This window comes from Rhinolophus hipposideros (genome assembly GCF_964194185.1).
Source record: "Rhinolophus hipposideros genome assembly, chromosome: 10".
Lineage (NCBI taxonomy): Eukaryota > Metazoa > Chordata > Mammalia > Chiroptera > Rhinolophidae > Rhinolophus > Rhinolophus hipposideros.
This window is the reverse complement of record NC_138056.1, coordinates 7,372,147-7,392,405: the sequence shown is the minus strand read 5'-3', so window position 1 is coordinate 7,392,405 and position 20,259 is coordinate 7,372,147. Positions and strand designations below refer to the sequence as shown.

General features: G+C 52.1%; 1 protein-coding gene across 21 annotated transcripts in view; it reads left to right on the top strand.

Annotated features, from left to right (window-relative positions):
• MARK2 (microtubule affinity regulating kinase 2) overlaps positions 1-20,259 on the top strand; it is a 52,836-nt gene that overhangs the window by 22,680 nt on the left and 9,897 nt on the right. For 20 of the 21 annotated variants that reach the window (XM_081064453.1, XM_081064463.1, XM_081064456.1 and 17 more), the window contains exons 2-9: positions 14,782-14,961; positions 15,188-15,241; positions 17,880-17,928; positions 18,232-18,297; positions 18,382-18,452; positions 18,663-18,719; positions 19,435-19,671; positions 20,107-20,226. In XM_081064453.1, the coding sequence (XP_080920579.1) occupies positions 14,782-14,961; positions 15,188-15,241; positions 17,880-17,928; positions 18,232-18,297; positions 18,382-18,452; positions 18,663-18,719; positions 19,435-19,671; positions 20,107-20,226 (834 nt within the window). Of the gene's footprint in view, positions 1-4,702; positions 4,825-14,781; positions 14,962-15,187; positions 15,242-17,879; positions 17,929-18,231; positions 18,298-18,381; positions 18,453-18,662; positions 18,720-19,434; positions 19,672-20,106; positions 20,227-20,259 lie in introns of those variants that run through there. The other variant, XM_081064447.1, reaches the window with a different exon arrangement.

Genomic DNA, 20,259 nt, shown 5'->3' with positions numbered 1-20,259 from the left:
GAGGCGTGGAGAAATGGAAGGCGCTTCTAAACACCCCTGCTCTACCGAAGAGTTCGGTGGGTGGTCAGCAGTTAACTCTTGGAATCCCTTGCAGCACAATATCCCTTTTTTTCCTAAGCTGGTTGCTTTAGTTCCTAAGCTGGACTTACCTTCAGTTTTTGTAGGAAGGTTAGGAAATTGGTAGCTGCTCCTTTGCTAGAAAGGGAGTGTTGAGAGGGAGGGAGCACAGATGGCCAGCGGGCATATCATGTTGCCCCTCTGGCTAGCTAGAGAAGGGGCACCATCCCAGCCCCCTTCTTCTGACCTCTTCAGCCAGCCACGGGAGCAGCCACATGGAAACATCCTCTTGCTGCTAAGGCTTGAGTGCCTAAGGCAGAGACCAGGCTGGAGCAGCCGGAGCTTGCTGGGCGGGGAGGATTGGTTATTAGGGGCTGTGACGAATAGCTTTGCAGCAGAGCTGGGGAGAAAGACTCGGATTTCACAGAACTAGGGGCAACATCTCTGTCAAGAGCCTTGATTGCTGACCCACCGCCTTCCTGTCTTCTTGTGCCTTGAGGCCAGTGCTGTCATCGTCAGGTTGACCCTCTGGTTAGAGAGGACGGCCCTGACCTGTCTCTGGGCTGCCTGCTGCCTGAGCCCCTCTGCCCGGAGCTGCACCTAATTTGTCTCCCAGTTGGGCTTTGAGTAGGGCGAGAAGTGGTCATACGAAGTTCTGTCTTAGGAGTTTGACTTCTGATTGGGCATTTCGGCATCTGAGAACCGAGTGCTTTCTTCATCCAGATGTATCCTTGAAAGCACCCTCTTTCTTAAGCCCTAAGTCCCATTTCTTGGTGGGCGAGGAAGGCTTTGAAATGGGACTGGCCGAGGACACTGTAGGGCTTCTTCAGGCCCGGGGTCAGCGCCTGGGTATTAATTTAATTTGGAGCTCTTTATGGGGTCCTGTCTTGCTCATCCCTGTAGTCTTCCCCCCGACCCCCTCAAAAAAAAACCCAAACCTTTCAGACAAACAACATTGGAAAAAATGAGCAGTGCCTCAAGGTCACTGGATCATAAGTGGTATTTGGCGTAGGTAGCTGGTTTGGCATTTGGTGAGAGATTTTTGCTTTATATTTGAGCAAAAGACTTCTTGGCGGGAGGCCTCTGCTGTGTCCCCAGAGCTTGCCCTGTGTAAGGATTTGCCCTCTTCCCTCCCCTGACACGTTGTTTTAATCCTCTTGCCTATAAACAAGTACAGCAGAACGTGTCAGGCCAGCTCACATGACCTTGGTTATCTCTTCATGGGGTAACCAGCATCAACTTGAGATACCACAGTCACTTGATGTGGTAGAGCTGTCAGGGTGAAGAGGTGGAGACGCCAGGGGGAAACCTGGCTCTGCCAAGGAAGGTGAATGCAGGTGAATGTGCTCCCTGGTGAGGACCACGTAGGAAAAGGCAGCTACCGTTGACAGGAGAAGACAACTAGACCGTTTCATTCCTTCTCGCCTTTATTATCCTTGAATTCCTACTCCTTGCATCTCATTTATCTTTCTCCTGTATCTCACATCCTGTCTGCAGGGGCCCAGGACATGCAGCTGTTTCAGGAAACTGCCCCGGAGACAGATGCATGCTAGTTCATGGGATATAAAACCCAACACCAAAAATCTCATCTTCCCAAACGGTGATCTTGTTATCTAGTGTGAAGGACAGCTGGTGGTAGGAGCTTCGCTGCCTCAGAAGGCTGCTGAGTCTCCATGCCAGAGACACTCAGGAGCTGGATATGCAGCTAAGGTTTCACCACCAACCCCCCTTCAATCCCCCCCCCCCCACACACACACAGGTTTCCCTCATCTCACAACTGAAGAGGAAGCGCTCTTCAGTGCAGAGTCCCTCTTTAGGGACTCTAGCCACTGTGTGTGTGTGTGTGTGTCTCAAATGCTAGTCACATTTTCCATTGTGACTATTGATTTGCAAAGTTCCTAGATCCATATATCTAGAAAATTTTGGCACGATTGACGACATTGTATATATATCTCAGGAACTGTGTTGTGTACTCTGGATTTTTCTAGGGTGGGATGTGTATGTTTAAAGTGCTTTTTATTGGGGGAGATAAAACATTTGGGCTGCTGGAGCGTTTTCTGGCTCTGTAAGAAGCCCAAGTTCAAGTCCGAGCTGTGCAAGTAGATGACCAGAACTTGGCCTTGACTCTAGAGCTCTCCTAGGCCAGCTCAAAAAGATCCACCTCTTAGAGACAGAGAGCATTTGCAGTGTCATTGGGTAAAGAATTTAAAGCCCAAAGCCATATCTTTTTCTGTTAACTGACAGAATAAGTTAGGAAAGCATTTGGACTTAGATTAAGAGCTAGCATGTCGTGAGCATGTAGTAAGTATATGCAGGCCTCGTTCTAAGTGTTCATAGTGTCGGCTAGTCGTTAATTTCTGAGTTTACACCTTCTGTTTTCTCTTGATCGTGTGTGTGCCTACGGGGTCTTTGTCCTTGGTGGCTGTATGGACTAGACAGAACCACAGAATGTGTAGCAGTGGCCTCCTGCTGCCCAGCTAGTTCTTCTGATTGGAGGTATTCTGGGTGGTTTTTTTCTCTCAATCTTCAAGTCTTTATTTAAGCTACCATGCCCATGGGATTGTTTGGGGAGGATCTGTATTCCTTTTGTAGCCATCCTTTCTTCCCTGTCCTCGCTGAGTGAATTTGGAAGTGAAGAGCTCCAGAGATGGCTGTTTGCCTTCTTCAAAATAACCAGCATTCTCTTGTCTGCAGTCTGTGTAATAGAACATGTAACGGTGCCCAGAAGTAGCTCCCTTCCTCCCCAACACTACCTGTTAATTGGTTCTTCTAGTTCCTGAGGGCTCCCACCAGCACTTGAGCTAATCGGTACCAAAGAGCCCTGCTCCCAGGTTCTTATCACAGAGGTCAGAAAGCTCAGAACCTCCAACACCAGTCCGAACCCACATGTCCTGCTGCCCTGGCCAGGGCTAACTAGGCTGGCCGTTTCTGGACCACTCCCTTCTCTTAGAAACCAGTACAATCACACTCTTTTTCCTAGTATTCTCTCTGAAAAGATGAGTATAAAAAGTGCTTTTTAAGAAGGCACTTGTAATGGAAAGTGGCTGTCATCTCACTTACCGTACTCTACTGCTAGGCCAAGTGCACAGACAACTAGGGCGTCCTGGAGTAGAATTATCATTGCCACCAGAAAACGAACAGTGTTTGGCTTCGGGAGGTGGGGTCGTGGGGAGGGGAAACTTAGGCCTAAAGTCAGAAGCTGACATATATTCAGGCTTACTGAGAAGCTTGTGCTTTCCAATCTTCTCCACCTAACTTCTGACCAATGAGCCCTCCTCTATTTATCTGGCAAGCTAGCCAAGGCATCTGCTCAGGTCATGGCCGCTTAGTAACAGGATCCAGCAATCTCTGCCCTTGGCCCAGGTTTGGGACTGCAGTGGCAGCGACAGAGCAGGTGAGGTAGATATGAGACATATCCCCGGCCTCAGCTGCCAAGCAGGGGAGACTGATATAAAGAACATTTGCTCCTGATACGTCACGGGACTGTCCTAGGCTCCCTTTTCTCCTTTCTCTAGCTGTAAGTTCTACCTGGTGTTCCTTAGTTAGTCCTTCTCTCCTGTAAGGCAGTACCCAATTAAAGTCCTTTTCTCCAGCCTCATTCCTCATCTCCACCTGGGATCATAGCTCCTTAGACCCTCCCCCCTACCCAGCCGCCCCAAATGCTTTGAAGTCCGTCTCCCTCACCTCAAGTCCTCTTGTTTCAAGCCCTCACCTAGGGTTTGAAGGTTAGGGAGACCCTGTTTCTGCCGTCCATCGTAGGTTTCACTTGGGAACACTGAGTTAATTTCCCTATTCTGGAGTATGGTTAAAACCTTAACTCTGGTTAATATACTACTTCAGAACAAGATGGGGCCCCACGGGGTGCTGGCCTGAGGACATAATCTCCATTTGTAACGTTTTTCTATGGCTAAATAGTTCCTTCTCACAGCGGAACTTTTGGTAAGTTGGGGATTTCTTGACTAATATGCTGCAAAAGATTTGCATGTGTCTTGTGGAAGTGTTCTCTTTCCTTTGTAGTCTAGCACCATCTATCACAAAAGTAAGTTGTCCTTCTGGATGCCAAATGACAATGACAAAAACAAATACACCACTTCCTACCAGAAAGGTCGCTGGAGAGCTGTACTCATCTCCCGTGATTGTTTTGAGGGGCAGGTGAGACTGAATTCTCAATTTTGGCTGATTTGACCCATTGTCAGGTAGCACCAGAAACAGGTGCCCCCCATTCCCCAGCTCAGGTACCCTGAGCTGTTTGGGTTTGTAACGATCTGCTGTAGAAGGAAGCGAACACCTCTGCCTGTGAGCAGGAGCAGCCCAGCAGGGGTTTGCTTATGGAAAGAGCGGCCACTTGGATTTTTACTGGTCTCCTAAGTGGAGCAGCCACATTGCAGCCTGGCTGGGTGGGCACAGTTCTGAGGCGAGAGTGGCGGTGATGGCCTAGGTAGTGTCTATTTTTCTTTTCTGCTTGAGCTCTGACCTCTGGTCATGGTGACTTCTGGGACAGCAAACTTTGCCCCAGTGTTTTTTCTGACAACTCTCTCTTTGAAACTGGAGGAGTAGGACGGCAGTATTTTTTCCACTCCCAGAGGAAGATGCAGTGGGAAGAGGCACATGCCTGGTTCAGCACCTCCCAGTATGGAGCTGGCCTGGGGAGGGCCTGGCAAGCCCAAGTCCCACCATCCCAGCGCCAGGCGGTCGCTGCTCAGCAGGAAGACCTTTTCAGGAAACCACGTTGGAAAGGCAGAGACAAAAGGTTAAGTCTGCATCCAGGTACAAAGGCTGTTGCATAAACACTGAGAGAGTTTTCTGTTGTTGTTTTTTGTGGTTTTTTTTTTAAAGATCGCGTGCTTCTTTTTTACTTTGTGTTGGCAAAAACCCTAGGAGAAGATGGGAGATTCTGGGAGGAGATGATTATGCTGGGTGAGTCAACTGAGCTCCCCAGCTGCCGTTTTTAGTTCCTTTGCTTTTCTGTACCAGGAGGCAGTTTGGGGAGGGGTGAAGGGCAGGATGGGAATGCTGATTTGTGCAGCGGGACAGGAGGCAGGTGTGTAAGGGTGATTTTTCTTGGCCCTCTGGGTTTGACAAGGCCGTACAATCAGTACATTGGTTCAAGGAGAAAATATTAAAGCAGAGCTCTCCGTGTGGCAAACACCAAATCAACGCTTCCTACAAGTCACTGTCGCTTCCCCAAATCAGTGGGTCTTAGAATGGCTCCAGCAACATTGCATTGTCACAGCAAGACACAATGGTTTTGATAGCAAAGCAGTGGAGGGATTAAATGTAGAGAGGCAGAGAGAACTGTCTGAAGTGGAAGGTCCTGGTGGTTGGGCAGCAGGAAGTTCAGAGGAGAGGCTTCCCTTCTGTGATGAAAGGAGGGCTTGGACTTGATTGACAGGGGCCAGGGATGGGGGTGGGGTGGGGGGAGGGCTGCTGGTCCTGTGCTGTGCCAAGCCTGTATTCTGACTCTGTCTCCAGTTCACCTTGGTCACGCCTCAAGCTCTGTGTCAGGAGAGAGCACCACGGGCCTATCACCCACCACCTTAGAAAGATTGTCAGAAAAAAAAAAAAAAAAGAAAGATTGTCAGAACTAACGCCCCATAGATGTATCCATCCTTGAGAGGGGATCTCATGGCCACTGTCCCTTGGATATTGTCTGCGGTGTACACTGTTGTCGGTGATTGCTGTGAATCCCAGAGGTCACAGAGATGCCCCAACACGTTTTCTCATGTATTCATTCATACACATTGATTTGTCCCGTACCTTATTGAGAACTTCTGCTCTGTGCTTAGGCATTGCTGTGGGCCATGAGTAAGACAGACCGTGGCCTGTCCTTTGTAGTGTACTCTAGTGGGACCAACCAATGTCAGAGGGCAACAGATGCCTTGAAAGACAGGAAAGGGGTCTTGTGGCAAGAGGTTTTGATTTTCCTTCCTTTGCCCTTGTCTTATCTGGGGTGGGGGAGGGAGACGAGGGAGCAATTTTAAGGATCAGAAAGTTGTACTCCTTTGATTCCGTAAGTATTTTAATGTGCACCAGCTAGGTGCAAGCTCTGTTAGGCCCTAAGGGCGTACTGAGGAGAGAGAGACACTGTCCCTGATTGCTCAGAGCTGTGCAGACACAAAGAAGAGGTGAATGGGTACAGATAGGGTGATGAGAGTCCAGAGAAGGGAGAGATCACTGAGCTAAGAAGGTGTCTACATAACTCTTTGAACAAAAGGATTTGGGATAAACAAGAAATAAGAGGGTTTTCTCACTTGGATCACTTAAAAGAAGGCATTATGTGATAGCTGGAGCTTTACTTTTAGTGTGTGTCTGTGTAGCTCTAAAGACCTCAGTTCTGGTGCGTTTCCTGCATGGCAGCCCGTGAGAGAGCTGGAGTCCCACCACAGACCTGTCCAAGGCCAGAGGACGCCCCTCACCACCGTATCAGATACACCCGGACAGTGTGCTAAAAGCATCAATTACTCAACACAGACAAGTCGGGGAAGGCCCGGCACCTCAGCTGCACTAGTTGGTCTCCATCAGCTCCCCACAATACTCTGTAAAGGGAGCCAAACCTTTCTGCTGCAGGCTGCCTTCTGCCTCCCCCAGAGCCCTGGGCTCTTGGCTGGCTGGCTCTCCTGTGATATGGAGGAACTTGTTGGTCTCCATGGTTACAGTAACCCACTGGTAGGGGAGGAGCCGAATGGAGTGCGAGGCTGGCAGTGTGAGCTTCCCCCAGCCCTTGGCACCATGTGGTACGGGTATGTCAGCTGTTTCTTGGGCCTTTTCTGGGTGGAAGGAGTTAAAGAACTGATGCAGGGCAGAACCAGGCACACCTTCCTCCTCGGGGCTCCTGGGGCTCCTGGGGCACAGGCAAGGCTGCCTTCTCATTCACCCACTCTTCTTGGCAGGAGCGATTTTATGTTAGGAAAGGGTCTTTTTTCGCTTGACAGCTCAGCCATGGTAGAAATACGACTTTCTGATTCTAGAAGGAATATCAGCTTGGCTCCCCTGGTGCTTGGCTCATGTACTTTGCCCCTTGAGATGACAAACAAAGGTTTCTACTCAAAAGTGGAGATCTTAGAAAACATCAAGACCTTACTGTGCCCCAGACACTGGGGTCAACACCAGGGGGTTTCCTCATTTCTGAGTCCCACTAACCTGTGAAATGGGTACAGCTAGTGCACTCAGGTCCCAAAGGAGGACACTGAGACAGAGAAGTCAAGTAGTCTGCTTGTGTTCAGTCAGCTCGTAAGGAGCAAAGGCAGGCTCCCTCCCCAGGTCCCTCTGCCTGCAGAGCCTTGCCGTGCTGTCCCGCCTCCCCTAATGCAGCAAGCAGAGAACCTGGAGTGAGTCTGATGTACAGTGCCCCTCCTCTGAGTGTCTAGAAGGCAGGACCAGATCTCTCTGAACTTGGCAACTGGCCCTGGCTCCAGAGGTAGGCACTCAACAAAGGTTTGCTGAATCGACAGTAGTTGGGGAATGAGATAGACACCAGACCCCAGGGAGCAAATTCTCAGTGAATTTGTGAAGTCGTGCTGAAAGCTTCTGAAGCCCTGGTTGCTCAGTAGAATGCCCCGTGTTTGATTAGGAGCCCAGCGTTTCAAGTGGTTCTGAAGACGGGACTGAGGGGTGCTCATTGCATTGTGGCTTCCATGCACGAAGGGGAGTGAGCTGCAGGTGGCTGGGTTCTGAGCTCATGCCAGGTCCGTTCTTGCCTTCTGGTCTTCCCAGGAGGCCCTAGCTTCGGCTATGGCCGCTCTGAGGCCCACAGGTGGCTCCCCTCATGGCCCAGGCTGCAGGACTGGTCTCCCTGCCGTGGGGTGAGGCTTGCATCTCAGAGAGCTAAAGGGCAGAGACCCTACCCTTGCTTTTAGCTTTGTGCTTCAGTTGCAGGCTCTGCTGGTCTCCTTTGTCATGGAGGCACCCATCCTGGCTGGAAAAGGGGAGTAGCCCTTTGAGTTTGACGCAACCCCACCCTCCCTCTGCAACATTAAGGGGTGTTGGGGACCCCCCTGGTGAAGCCATCACAGTTAATTTCAGGGGTGAAGTGTATCCAGCCTCTCCACTGGTCAGTGTTTACCACAGCCTTAAAAGATCTCTCCTACCCAGAATGCTCCACTAGTTTATTGACCCTTGGCAGTTGAGAGTGACAGTTGCTCAGGATCAAAGGATGCAAAGAAAGCTCCCAGATCCAGTGAAGGAGGAAGGATTAAAGGAGTGACTGGCCAGGGCCACGTGACTTTTCAGCTCAGGCCTACCCCATCTCTCCCCAGCCTCTCTTTGAGGTACTTCCTCAGTATAGAAAACCCCTTACTGCCTCCCACAAGTAGGATTGAGGAAAACAGTCCTTCTGTCGTACTGCAAAGCCCTAGAGACTAGAAAAATACAGTTATCTGAACCTGCTCTGGCTTCTGAGTAACGGGGCAGGTGGTCCCAGGCCAGCCTGAGCCCAGGGTCCAGAACAAACCCTGACCTCTTTCGCTGAGATCAAGGCCCACTTTGGGATGGAGTGAGAGGAAGGGTCGCTGCGGGGTCACCTGAGTGGGCTTTCAGAACAACCCTCCACCACTGGCCTTAACCGGACATTGGCATTCCTGTGGTCCCAGGTGCCTTTCCTCTACCTTCACACCTTTCCCCTCCTTCCCGCCTGGAGGAAGAGCAGGTTAGGCATCCAGAAGGGTCAATGAGCCAGCTGGTGAAGGGGACACAGAGTTCTGAGGTGGGCACGGAAGCCCTGGGCTCCAGGCCCGGCTCTGCATGGGAGACTATGGGACCTGGGGCAAGTCTCTTCACCTCTGTACTCAGTTTCTCATCTGTAAAATGAGGGGTGCTACCTACCCATCGCCTTCGGAGGAAGAACACAGGAGGTACATGCCAGCCAATGGTGGTATCAGAAATGTCGAATCTTGTGTCAGGCAAACACTGAAGTAGTATGGTCTCCAGGTGTCTGCCCAGGTACAGGGAGGGCATAGAAGAGGCTTTGCCCTTCCCGAGAGGGGCTTATGGCCCGCCAGCCTGCGATGTTGAATGATTTGCTTCATGGGAAAGATCCTAGCCTAGAGTAGTGGAATGAATGAATGCAAGTCAGTCAGGAAACAGAGCACAGGCGAGGAAGGGCTCCACCTTGCCCTCAGTCAGCAGGGGCTTTGCCTGAGGAAGGAGTGGGGAATGGCTGCCCTTAGGCCCTCATGGCTGTTGGGGGGTGGGTTTGATAGACACTGGAATTGGGTGGGAACCCGGGGATAGACTCCCAGAATCAGGGCTGGAAGGGACTTGGGACATTTAGTTTGTTCCCCAGCTTTGGGCAAAATTTACAATTACACATCTTATTGTCTATCAGAGACAAAGGTTCTTAATCTAGAACCCATAGACCTCTAAGGAGCTTCACAGGGTCCCCCGAACCTCCTGAAATTATGTCCAGAGTGTTTTGTGAGTAAGTAAGATACGCATTTTTCTAAGGTTAAACGCTGCTTTTTGTGGAGTAGGAGATCTGTCTGCCACTGTTGGGTGGCGGGTTTCTGCTTTCCCCCTCCCCCACCCTGTTCTTGGTGGGTGGTTTGCTGGCCTTGCCCCTCTCTGGGTCATCATGTCTGATTCCCATGTACTCCTCCTCCCCGCCCTGCCTGATTGGAGCCCATACTCAGGTCCCACCTGCTGCAGGTGAGATAAGGACTTTATGACAGCCAGCCCTGCTGCCTTGAGTCTCCTCCTATCCCTCTCCCAGCTGTTACCCAGCCCTGCACCTTGGGGAGGGTGGGGCAGCCCACTTCCGGGGAGGGGGAGGGGAAGGGAGAAGGAAGTTCATCTAAACCCGCCTCTTTCTCTCTCAGTCTCCCTTCCTTCCTGTTCCCCTCTGGCCCCTTTGCTCCCACCTTGCTCCTGGTGCACTATCCTGAACTGCATGCATTTCCTGGCCACCAGGCCCTGGCCCAGGCAAAGCCACGGGGTTTGTCCCCGTTGCTCCTCTTGCCAAGCCCGGTCTCTCTCTCTGCTTGTGGTGGTTTCGGTTGCGACATAGTCCAGGTTCCCAGGCAGGAGCCGCTGGGCCTGGCTGCTTCGCTGCTTCTCACTGAGGAGGTGGTGGAAGGTGTCACCGGCTTCGCCTGAGTAAGGGTGGCTGGCGGAGCCCCCGCCCTAGGCCTGGCTCTCCCCGGCCTCTGTACTTTGCCCTCGCTGCCTGACAGGTTTCGCTGTGGCTTCTGCTGAATGGAAGTCGCCGGTACTCCTTGTCCCTTTCTCCAGCCGGGTATGTTTTCCCCGTTTTCTGGTCTGTGATTGCCCTTTGCCGTCCCTCTCACCCAAACTCTTTAAAGATTTGCGAAATTGAGCCAGGCACTAGCCCAGGGTAGTAAAATTCATGGGAAGGGTAACGTGGCATTGGCTAGGAAAGCAGGGGTAGCCACAGCAGCAGAGCTCCCTTACACTGTGTCCACAGGCTCAGCTGGGGCGAGAGGAAGGGGCTGGTGACAGGCAGAGCCCGGGAGCCACACCCGGACGACAGTGAGCGGAGACTGGGATCTGGTTGCCCAGGGCTTGTACCTAAGGGACACTTGTTCCCTCCACTACACAGTGCCCAGGCTGACTCTGCCCCTGGCCAGGGGGTACCTGCTTGTCACCCCTCCCAGTCTGGGACCCTCCCAGCCCTGAGGAAGCCTCGGGACACTTGAAGCCAACCCTGAATGCAGAGCCCCAAAGCGGAGCTTTCCTAGGGGAGAACTGACAGGAGGAGCCTCCAGCACTAGGGAATGGGCCCTGCCTACCTGAGTCAGCGCTGGCCGCGCAGGGTGGTGGCTGTCTTCCGGGCGAACCTGGCAGCATGCCTGGCCAAGCTGAGATCCCAGGTTGAAGGGCCCCCTGGATACAAGACTCCTTTTATCCCCCGTGTCCTACGTTATCGCCTCCTGTCTACTGAGGACCCCGAAACTGGTTAGGCCCTGCTTCTGAACCAGGCCTGTGTGCTCTGCCATTTGGTTCCAAATACTTCCTCAAAGGGTGGCCCTCTTGTTCTTTCTGAAGCCTGCCTGAGGGCCATGGGATTCCTCAGACCTTTGGGGCCTGCCTGGGGTGTGACGTCGGCCAGAGCTTTGGGCATGTCTGCTGTTCCCTATCCTCTGTAAGCAAGGAGGATGGAGGTAGAGGGCAGAGAGCAGGGCTTGGCCAGATATGCTTAGCTGGTCCGAAGGACAGCTAGTCCTCAGCCCACCGTCCTGTTTGTGAGATCTCAGTCCAGGCTGAATGGGCCTAGTCAGAACCATGGAAGGGACTCTCTCCGTAACAGTCACCCTCACCCTCGAGCCTTCCGGAAGTGCCTCACGTGGGGCCTTGATCCAAGAAGCATTTTCTATTGGAGAGTTTCTCCTTTCTGTATTCCCCATGGGCTGTCCTCACCCTGCCCCACATCCTTGCCCTGGGAAACACCTCACAACTTAGGACAGACGAAGGGGATAGGAAGCACTGCCCTCTTTGAGTCCTGAGAGTTAGGTGGTTCTGTCCTGAAAGGGGGTGGGTGACTTTTGGAGCAGGGGATCACAGAGCATGCGCCGGTGTTCTCTGGCTCCTGGACAAGCTGAATCTTCTCTCTCTTAACTCTCCTTGATACGCAGCTTGGAACCAGCCCTTCCCAGCGTCCTGTCTAGCCCCTCCCATGAAGGCTAGGGGTACCTGTGGAGGCTGGCAACGGGGCCGGGAGGGAGGGTGGCAGGCGATGGGCCTGGACCTCTCCAGCGGGTAGGGCTGTAGCACCTCTTGTCGGCCTCCGTCCGGGCTGCAGCCGCCTTAGGAGGACTTGCCTTAGATGTGGAAGTCTTGTTGACAGCGAGACTTTTCTGTAGACGGTAGTATTTGGGAACGAAAAATAATAGCAGTAATGGTTGCTCTTTGCTGACTGTTAAAGCATCTCTTGTGTGTTCTCTCTCCTACCTAATGTAAAGTCAGGAATATTTTATTGCCACTTTACAGATAAGGAAGCTAACACTGGTAAGTGGAAGCCGAGTTCTGCTGGACAGAGCGCTCACATCCACTAGACCATGGCTCACCCCCACACCACTCATCCTTTGGATGCTTTCCTCCCCCTCGGTGCTAATCTCCTCTCCCTCCTCAGGACGGTGTTAATCATAATAAAGTTAACATGTGTTGAGTAAGTGGCAGATTTAGGATTTGAACCTGGCAGTTTGTCTCTGGCATCTACACTCCTAAGCCCCTCTTATGGTGGTTGATGTTCCTTGAAGTCCAGTGTGTGGCTGACCCTGGCAGGAAATGCTGTCCTGCCGTGCCACTCACACCAGCCCCTCGGGCCAGAAACACCGAGGGACACGGGCAGAGCAGAGCCAGGACAGGCAGTAGGAGGCCCCGATCGATATGACTTCAAGGGGAAGAGCGCCCAAATCCTTGGGTAGACGCCAAGTCCCTATTCCAGTTTTGAGGACTTGGAGATTGCCAAGTCCTGTCCTCAGAAAAGAGGGGCGTGACAAACTTAGAAGGTGAGTAGAGGTTGCTAAAGAAACGTCCCCACCCATCTTCCTCTCGTGGGAGTTGGGGCAGAGGGGAGGTTTTCCCTGTTCGTGGCCCCTTAGGCAGGCTGGCTAGGGCGGTAGGCAGCCCAATAGCAGCCGCAGGGAGATGGGGCTGAGGAGAAGGAGGCCGGGCCTTCGGGACCCTGATGCTTGGGACTCAGGGTGCCCTTTGGTTGACTGAGCCAAATGCAAGTACCAGCAGGGCCTAGAAACAGTCTTCTCTCCAAGAGGTGTGAACCCTTTAGGAGGAAAAAAACAAGTATTTGAAAATCTGCTGTTCTAGCAAATGCTGTTTGAGTACCAACCAGGGTTGGGTGAGTTGCAGAGTGTCTGGAGACCAGAGGGATAGAGAGCTTCATAGCCTGGATGGACAGACAGCAAAGGGTTTGGGGACTTTGGCTTGCAGAAGAGAGAGTGCTCCCTGAAGGGCGAAGGATGTAAAAAGATGTCAGGAACCTCTGCCTTCAGAGCCAACCCTGCACACGAGATCTTTCTCCTCGAAGGTCCAGCCCCTTGTGCTTCTGGGATCTGAGTCAAGCAGCTCACTCCAAACCAGCCAGCAGCTACTGTTGGCCCTCCACTGACACCGGAAGAGGGGGGGACATCGGTAGCAGATACTTACTTTGGGTTATTGTTGTCTTTCTGTCTGAGGGGCATCTGGTTGGGGAAGCAAATCTTGCTCAGGAACCTTGGACAGTTCCTTTGTGGTGGCAAGTCATTCCTTTTCTCTGTGGTTTTTGAGGGCTTTGTTTAGAGCCACAAGGGGCTGTGAAAGGAAGAACTTTGACTCACTCTCTTCTGGTCACGCTGCTCCTCTCCAGACTGTCTCCTTGAATTTTCCGAGGCAGCTCTGGGTGGTTATGGGATGGGGCTCTGGCAGCAGCTCTGTCCCAGTATGCTGGAGTGATGGCATCAGAGGTTCTTCAAGAGGTAAATCAGGGCTCTAGACAAGGCTTAGACCAGACTCTTAGGAGTTTTACTGAGCTATAATTCACATACCATACAATTCACCCATTGAAAGTGTACAATTGTCTTAGTAAATTTAAAGAGCTGTGTATCCGTCACCACAATCCCCCCACTTTCCTCTGCCCTCCTTAGCCCTCAACAAATCTCCTTTCTGTCTCCATGGATTCGCCTCTTCTGGACATTCCAGAGAGATGGAGTCTCTCTGTAGCCTTTGGGACCAGCTTCGTTCACTTAGGATCATCATGTTTTTAGAGTTCATCCGTGTTGTCGCGTGTCAGTACGCATTTTTTTAAATTGCCAGTGATTGTCCCACTGTGTGGATATTCGAACTGGTTTATCTGTTCACCAACTAGTGGACATTTGTGTCATTTCCATTTTCTGGCTCTTACGAATGTGGTATATTACGAATGAACGTCAGTGTACAAGGTTTTGTGTAGATTACAGTTCTGTTTCTCTTGGGTGGGTACCTAGGAATGGAATTGCTAGGTCTCACAATAATCATGTGTTTAGCCCTTTGAGGAATGATCAAAGTCTTCATAAGATGTATGTTTTCATCTGGACTGTACCCTTCCTGTGAACATTTATATACCTGTTCAGTGCTGTTGTCGTCATTTCTGCTGCCTCCCACACTTGTTGGCGATGATGCGGTATCTAAGTAGGGCAGACTGACTGTTGCCTTGCTCAGACCCTGTTGTTCAGTTCATTCATTGCACAAGTATTCATTGAGCATCTACCACAATCCAGTCCATCTAGATGCTGGGATGTCTCAATGAGTAAATGATATGTGCCTGTCTAGAGCTTCCATTCCATCGGGATGGGCCACAAATCAATGCAAAGTGAGAACTAATAGAGGTAAATGTGAAGTGTTGGATGGCAGTGAGAGCTTTGAAGTAATTCTGATGGTGTTGCCCCCGTGCCTTTGAGCTGCAGCCTTCTCACCGTGCGCACGGGTCACACGTGAGGTGGAGGGAGCCGTTGGGTTGTTCATGGGGGGTTGTATTGCCAGGCAGTGGAGCCAGTGATGGGACAGCTTAGGTCCTAAGCTCCAGCACCCGCAGGACCATAGGCTTTGGAGGGAAGACTGACTAACTCTCATCCCCTTCTTTTTCCTCCCCTGCCCTATGATTCTTTGCATGCCTGCCAGCCCCCTGGAATCTGTCCCTATACCACTAGCGTCTTACATTTTTTGCAGAGAGCTAAGGGCAGAAGTGTGGGGAGCTGGAAGGCCAGCGTACTTACAGGTGTGCGTGTTTCCACCCTGCAGCCCACCTTGGGACACCTCGACTCCAAGCCCAGCAGTAAGTCCAACATGCTGCGGGGCCGCAACTCAGCCACCTCTGCTGACGAGCAGCCCCATATTGGCAACTATCGACTCCTCAAGACTATTGGCAAGGGTAACTTCGCCAAGGTGAAGCTGGCTCGGCACATCCTGACCGGGAAAGAGGTGAGCACTGGGCTTGGGAACATGGCAGCCTCTCCCAGCTGTCGACACCCCCATAGGTAGTGGTAGGGCTCCTACCACACCCAACCTCTTGTTTGTCAGACAGAAATGGGATCTGAAACGATAGGGGTGGCTAGAGGGATGGGATAAAAATGAGGTGGAAGTAGATTCGAGCCCTGGGTTTCGCTTGGGCAAAGGGGTAACCTTGGGCTTTTCGTCTCGTGTTCAGGTGGCTGTGAAGATCATTGACAAGACCCAGCTGAACTCGTCCAGCCTCCAGAAAGTAAGGCACGGCCCCTCTGCCCTGTCTGAGCCTCTCTCCGGGGCTCAGGGATGTACTGACCCTTTTGAGCCTCCTCTTGAAGCCCTAGTTTAAACTCGGGGCATTTCACTGTCCCCACTCCCTCTCTCCGTGGCTCTGCTGCCTCTGGGACTTTGGTTGGACCCTATGTGTGGACGCCTCCTGACTGGGCTGGCTCTTCGGGAGTCTTGCTGCCCATTCCCAGCCTCTTGGCCTACCTCTCTGACCTACTTCCTGCATGTTGGCCCCTTCTGGCCTGTGGCCAACCCTATGCAAAAACACATGTTTGTAGCTGCTATTAGAAACACATTCTAAGATCTGGAATGATCGATCCAAGGTGGTTTCTCTAGAAGTACAGGATAAGAGGAGGCAGGAACCTGCCACTGGAGCCTGTGCCAGCTGTGTTTTAGAGAAGGAGTATTGAAGACGGGGGTTTTTAGAAGCTAATACACTCGTCTCATGCCTCTGACAGTGAGTGCAGACTAAGGACGGGTGTCCCCAGTTTTCCGTCTCACTTCTAGGCTCCTCTTAGCTACAAGTCACAGTCATTTGCATGTAGTCTTGACTAGATGAGGTCGACCTTTTCCCTTCCCTCCTTGACTTAACAGTGGGAAGCTACTGTTAAGTAGCTCTTAGCTGGTTGGGGAAACCCTCCAGGTGGGAACTCATACCCCCTGCGTAAGAAACTATGGAAAGCTCGTAGGAGGGAGAAAGGGAGACTTTCATTTGCAGAAGGGTTGTTATAGATCTGGAAACTCTGGGCCCCTCCTCCCATCCTGGGCTCCGCTGGTTGGGGGAAGGAGGACATCTCCCATTTGGCTTCCAGCTGCCTCTGTTCAGGTCAAGTCAGATTTCCTTTGTGCCCTCATCCTCCAGCTGACCCTGGTTCAAATTTCTGACCTGGATTAACCTAGTACTTTTCTCATGGCAGATTGAATTTTTCTTCTCAGGAGCACATTGTTGTTTGAGTTAGGAGAGGGCAACAGTCAGTACAGTGACATTGGGAAGCCTGGGACGCCGGCTGGGGGCGGTTAGAGACATCCTTAGAGTTAGAGGGTTTGAGTTGAGGTGCTCTGGCAACGCTGACAGCCAAAACCAGAGTGTGCCCCACTTTTTGTTACCTGTGGGATCCCTTAAGCTTCTTTGGTTCAGAGGAAACATTGCTGTTGTCACCAGGGTTCCCTGCTTGGAGGTTTCCAGAAGAAAGGAAAAGAGGGCTACTCTTGACATGTTGACTCAGACCCCACTGAGTAGAAGCTAGCATGGTATGGGCCATTTGGTCTTTGGAGTGGTCCAGCCTGCCATCGCTCTGATTGCCAGCCAGCCAGGCCATCTTACTTCCCGCCCCCTTCTTCTCCCTGCTTCTTCCTGACTAGCTGGAAGGCACCAATCCCAGACAAATGTGGCCATTTTAAAAGCCTTTCAACACACTCTGTTACCAAGGCCAATCTGATTCTGGCCAAATCACTCTGTTTAAATTTGATCTCAGCAATGCTCCCTCAATGAGGAACACTGAAGAAACGAGCCCTCTCAGGGTTCTAGACAAGCCCAGAAAACTCCACGCTCTTCCAGGAGAAAGCCCTTTCAGGCCAGGTGGCCACTCTCCGGGGCAGAACCCTGGCCACTGTCTGTACACCCCGTTTCAGTGCTGCTCCCCATGAGTGCCCCTGAGGCGGTCGGTGGCCGGCATTATTTGCCTCTTCATCTAGAACAACTGCTAGGCCGGGGAAGAAAGCAAGGTCAGAATCAGGTTCCTGAAGACTGGAAAGACTGTCTCTTCTCCTTTCCAGCTCACGAAAGCTCTGGGATCTCATTAAAGAGGGGGAAAAACGTGTTCACTTTATTCCATAAACTATACTGCAGACCTTCCCCCGCCAAAAAAAAAAAAAAAAACTTAGTCCTGCTCTTAGTGCAAATAAGTGGTGAGGCCTGGAAGTTACAAAAGCCCCACCTCCAATTCTCTGGCCCCCACAGAAGGGATGGAGTTCATGTCTGTCATCTTTATGGAAATGTATGGTTTGGAGTCCCTGATTTGTTTCACAAAGAGAGCGTGAGTGTGTGGAGGTGGATTTGATTAAAATTGGCTTCAGCTATATATAGGAATGGCTTCTTCTGTCCCCACACCAGAGAGCCAGGAGAGAGGCCTGCCCACTAGTCAGAGCCCTCTGCCTTCTGAAAATCGGAAGACACCAGGGTCCGCCTTCAGCTCTCCCCACTCCTTCACACCAACCAAGCTGGAGTCTGTTTTGTCACTGAACTTTAGTTCTGAATATTCATGTACATGGGCTTACACTCCCTCCTTTAGAGGTACTCGACCAAAACCCGTCTGCTGGGCAGGGGCTGGTTTGGGCAGAATGCAGAGGGCGCACTAGCTTACTCAGGTGCTGCCCCTGAGAGTACAAGTGGTCGGAGCCCAGCTTTCCTCCTGCGGGCCCTTCCTGCACTCCTCCCCCTCACCTACCTCTCAGCCATCCGAGTGGCCCCAGATGACCCGGACAACTGCCCTGTTTTTTCTCCTTGCCTGTTTTCTCTTCTGGAAAAAGAATCCCAGCAGTGGCTCTGGAGGGGACCCGAGGGGAGCAAGTTGAGCAAGCATGACCCCTGGTATTTTATTTTCCAGCTATTCCGCGAAGTAAGAATAATGAAGGTTTTGAATCATCCCAACATAGGTGAGAACCACCTGCCATTCCTTCCCTCTTCCCCCACCACAGGGCTCCACCTCCCAGCATGGAGCCCGGCATGGAGCCCTTCTCCCCAGGCCCTTGCTTCCTGGAGTCCGGAATCTTCGGGATGCACCTGGGGAAGCCCCCCTCTGCCTCTGGCACACGGGGCTGTCCTTCGTGGTGTGGCTGCTCTAAGAGGAACTTGTCCTTGGGAAGGTGGACTTGAAAGGGGGAACTGTTATCCCGAGGGTGCCCCTGTACATATTGGGGCTACTTCTGTGACTCATGGTTTGGCCTTTTCTCTTGTAGTTAAATTATTTGAGGTGATTGAGACTGAAAAAACGCTCTACCTTGTCATGGAGTATGCCAGTGGAGGTACGTATGGAACTGCCTCGTCCTACTGTGCACCCACTCCCCCTGCCCCAGCAAGCTCTGACTCGACCTGCACGTCTCTTGCAGGAGAAGTGTTTGATTACCTTGTGGCTCATGGCAGGATGAAAGAAAAAGAGGCTCGAGCTAAATTCCGCCAGGTGGGTGTGACTCCCTGGAGTATGGGCCCGACCTCAGCCTTTTGGGGTCTGGCTTACAAGGAGGGGCTGCCTGTCTGTGAGTGGCCTTTTGAGGGTCCTTTGGGGTTTGTGATCTGTGTGGCAGCTTAGAACTAAGCCCCGGGGTCACACCTCTTCCACTGTGACCTACCTTCAGGTGGCCCTGGGCTGACCCTTCTTCCTTCCTTTCAGATAGTGTCTGCTGTGCAGTACTGTCACCAGAAGTTTATTGTTCACAGGGACTTAAAGGTAAGGCATGCTCTTGTCCCCTGTGCCTCTGAGTCAGGGCCGGGCTCCGTTCACCATGACAACCACCAGTCCTGAGCATTCAAACAAACTCAAGCCTTTCATTTTTCGGAGACAGTGAGGAAGCCCTGAGGGCTGCTTCCGGTCTAGACCTTACAGCTGGGCTTAGGGTCTCATTCCAGCCAGCGAGGAAGGGTGCCTGCCATTTCACCTCTCTGCCATCATCTCCCAATACCGCCACGTGTCGCGGGAGCACTCCAGGCTTTGCTGGTCCTTCAGGCAGCTTGGTGGCTGACGGAGGGAGAATACTCACTGTTGTCACAGCTGTGTCACAGCTGCTTTGCAGACGTGCCTGCACACTCATCTCTCTCACTGAGACTTGAGAGTGTGAGACTGCCTATGAGTTTCCTGGCCCGAGTCCTCATAGGGTGACCAGGATTGACCTGGGCCTGACACACAAGCTTCTGCAGCTCAGGGTGTCTCTGAGCCTTCAGATCGCAGCTCTCCCCGATGGCTGCCTGTGTGAGGAATGGCCTGCTCTGCCCTCCTCCCGCCCAGCCTTTCACACGGATTGAAGGCCTGCCCTTGGAGTTGGTGGAGAAAGTTCCGAGACTGGAGCTGTCTTCCTGTTTGTTTTCGCACTCCCCTCAGCTCCTTCCTGCCCGGTGCCTTAGTGTGGTTCACTTGGTTTCCTTATAGTTTCCATCTTACCTCCCAGGCAGAAAACCTGCTCTTGGATGCTGATATGAACATCAAGATTGCGGACTTTGGCTTCAGCAATGAATTCACCTTTGGCAACAAGCTAGACACCTTCTGTGGCAGTCCCCCGTATGCCGCCCCAGAGCTCTTCCAGGGCAAAAAATACGATGGACCCGAGGTGGATGTGTGGAGCCTGGGAGTCATTCTGTACACACTGGTCAGCGGATCCCTGCCTTTCGATGGGCAGAACCTCAAGGTGGAGTAAAGCGCAGGCTGAGATCATTTCTGTGATTTCTCCTTTCCTCTCTTGACCTCCGGTCTTACCCCTGACCTCTCACCTTTGCCACCTGTCTACGTTTCTCCTACGCCAGAGCTTCAGAGAAGGGCTTGCAGAAGGTAGCAGCTGTTGAAAGGTCATCTGCATCCAGTATAATGACCTCACTTCTTTTCTCAAGGGGTGGAATCCGTGGTGTGTGCATTCGCCCCGCAAGGCACTCAGGCTGGTCAGGCCAGAGGGCCCAGGGTGTTTGACTTCACCACCTCTCTGGGGAGGGGCCGTGTCTCAGACGCTCTGCCTCCTACTGCATTTCACTTTGCTCTGCCTGGCCAGTGTGTAGCTCTCAGGAGCCTGGGTGTTAGGTTTCTTCCCTTGGCCTTAGGTGATTTCACTTTTCACTTTTCCCTCCTGCAGGAGCTGCGGGAGCGGGTCCTGAGGGGAAAGTACCGTATCCCGTTCTACATGTCCACGGACTGTGAAAACCTACTTAAGAAATTTCTCATTCTCAATCCCAGCAAGAGAGGCACTTTAGAGGTGAGCAGGCGAGAGCCCAGCTGGCCGGAAGGC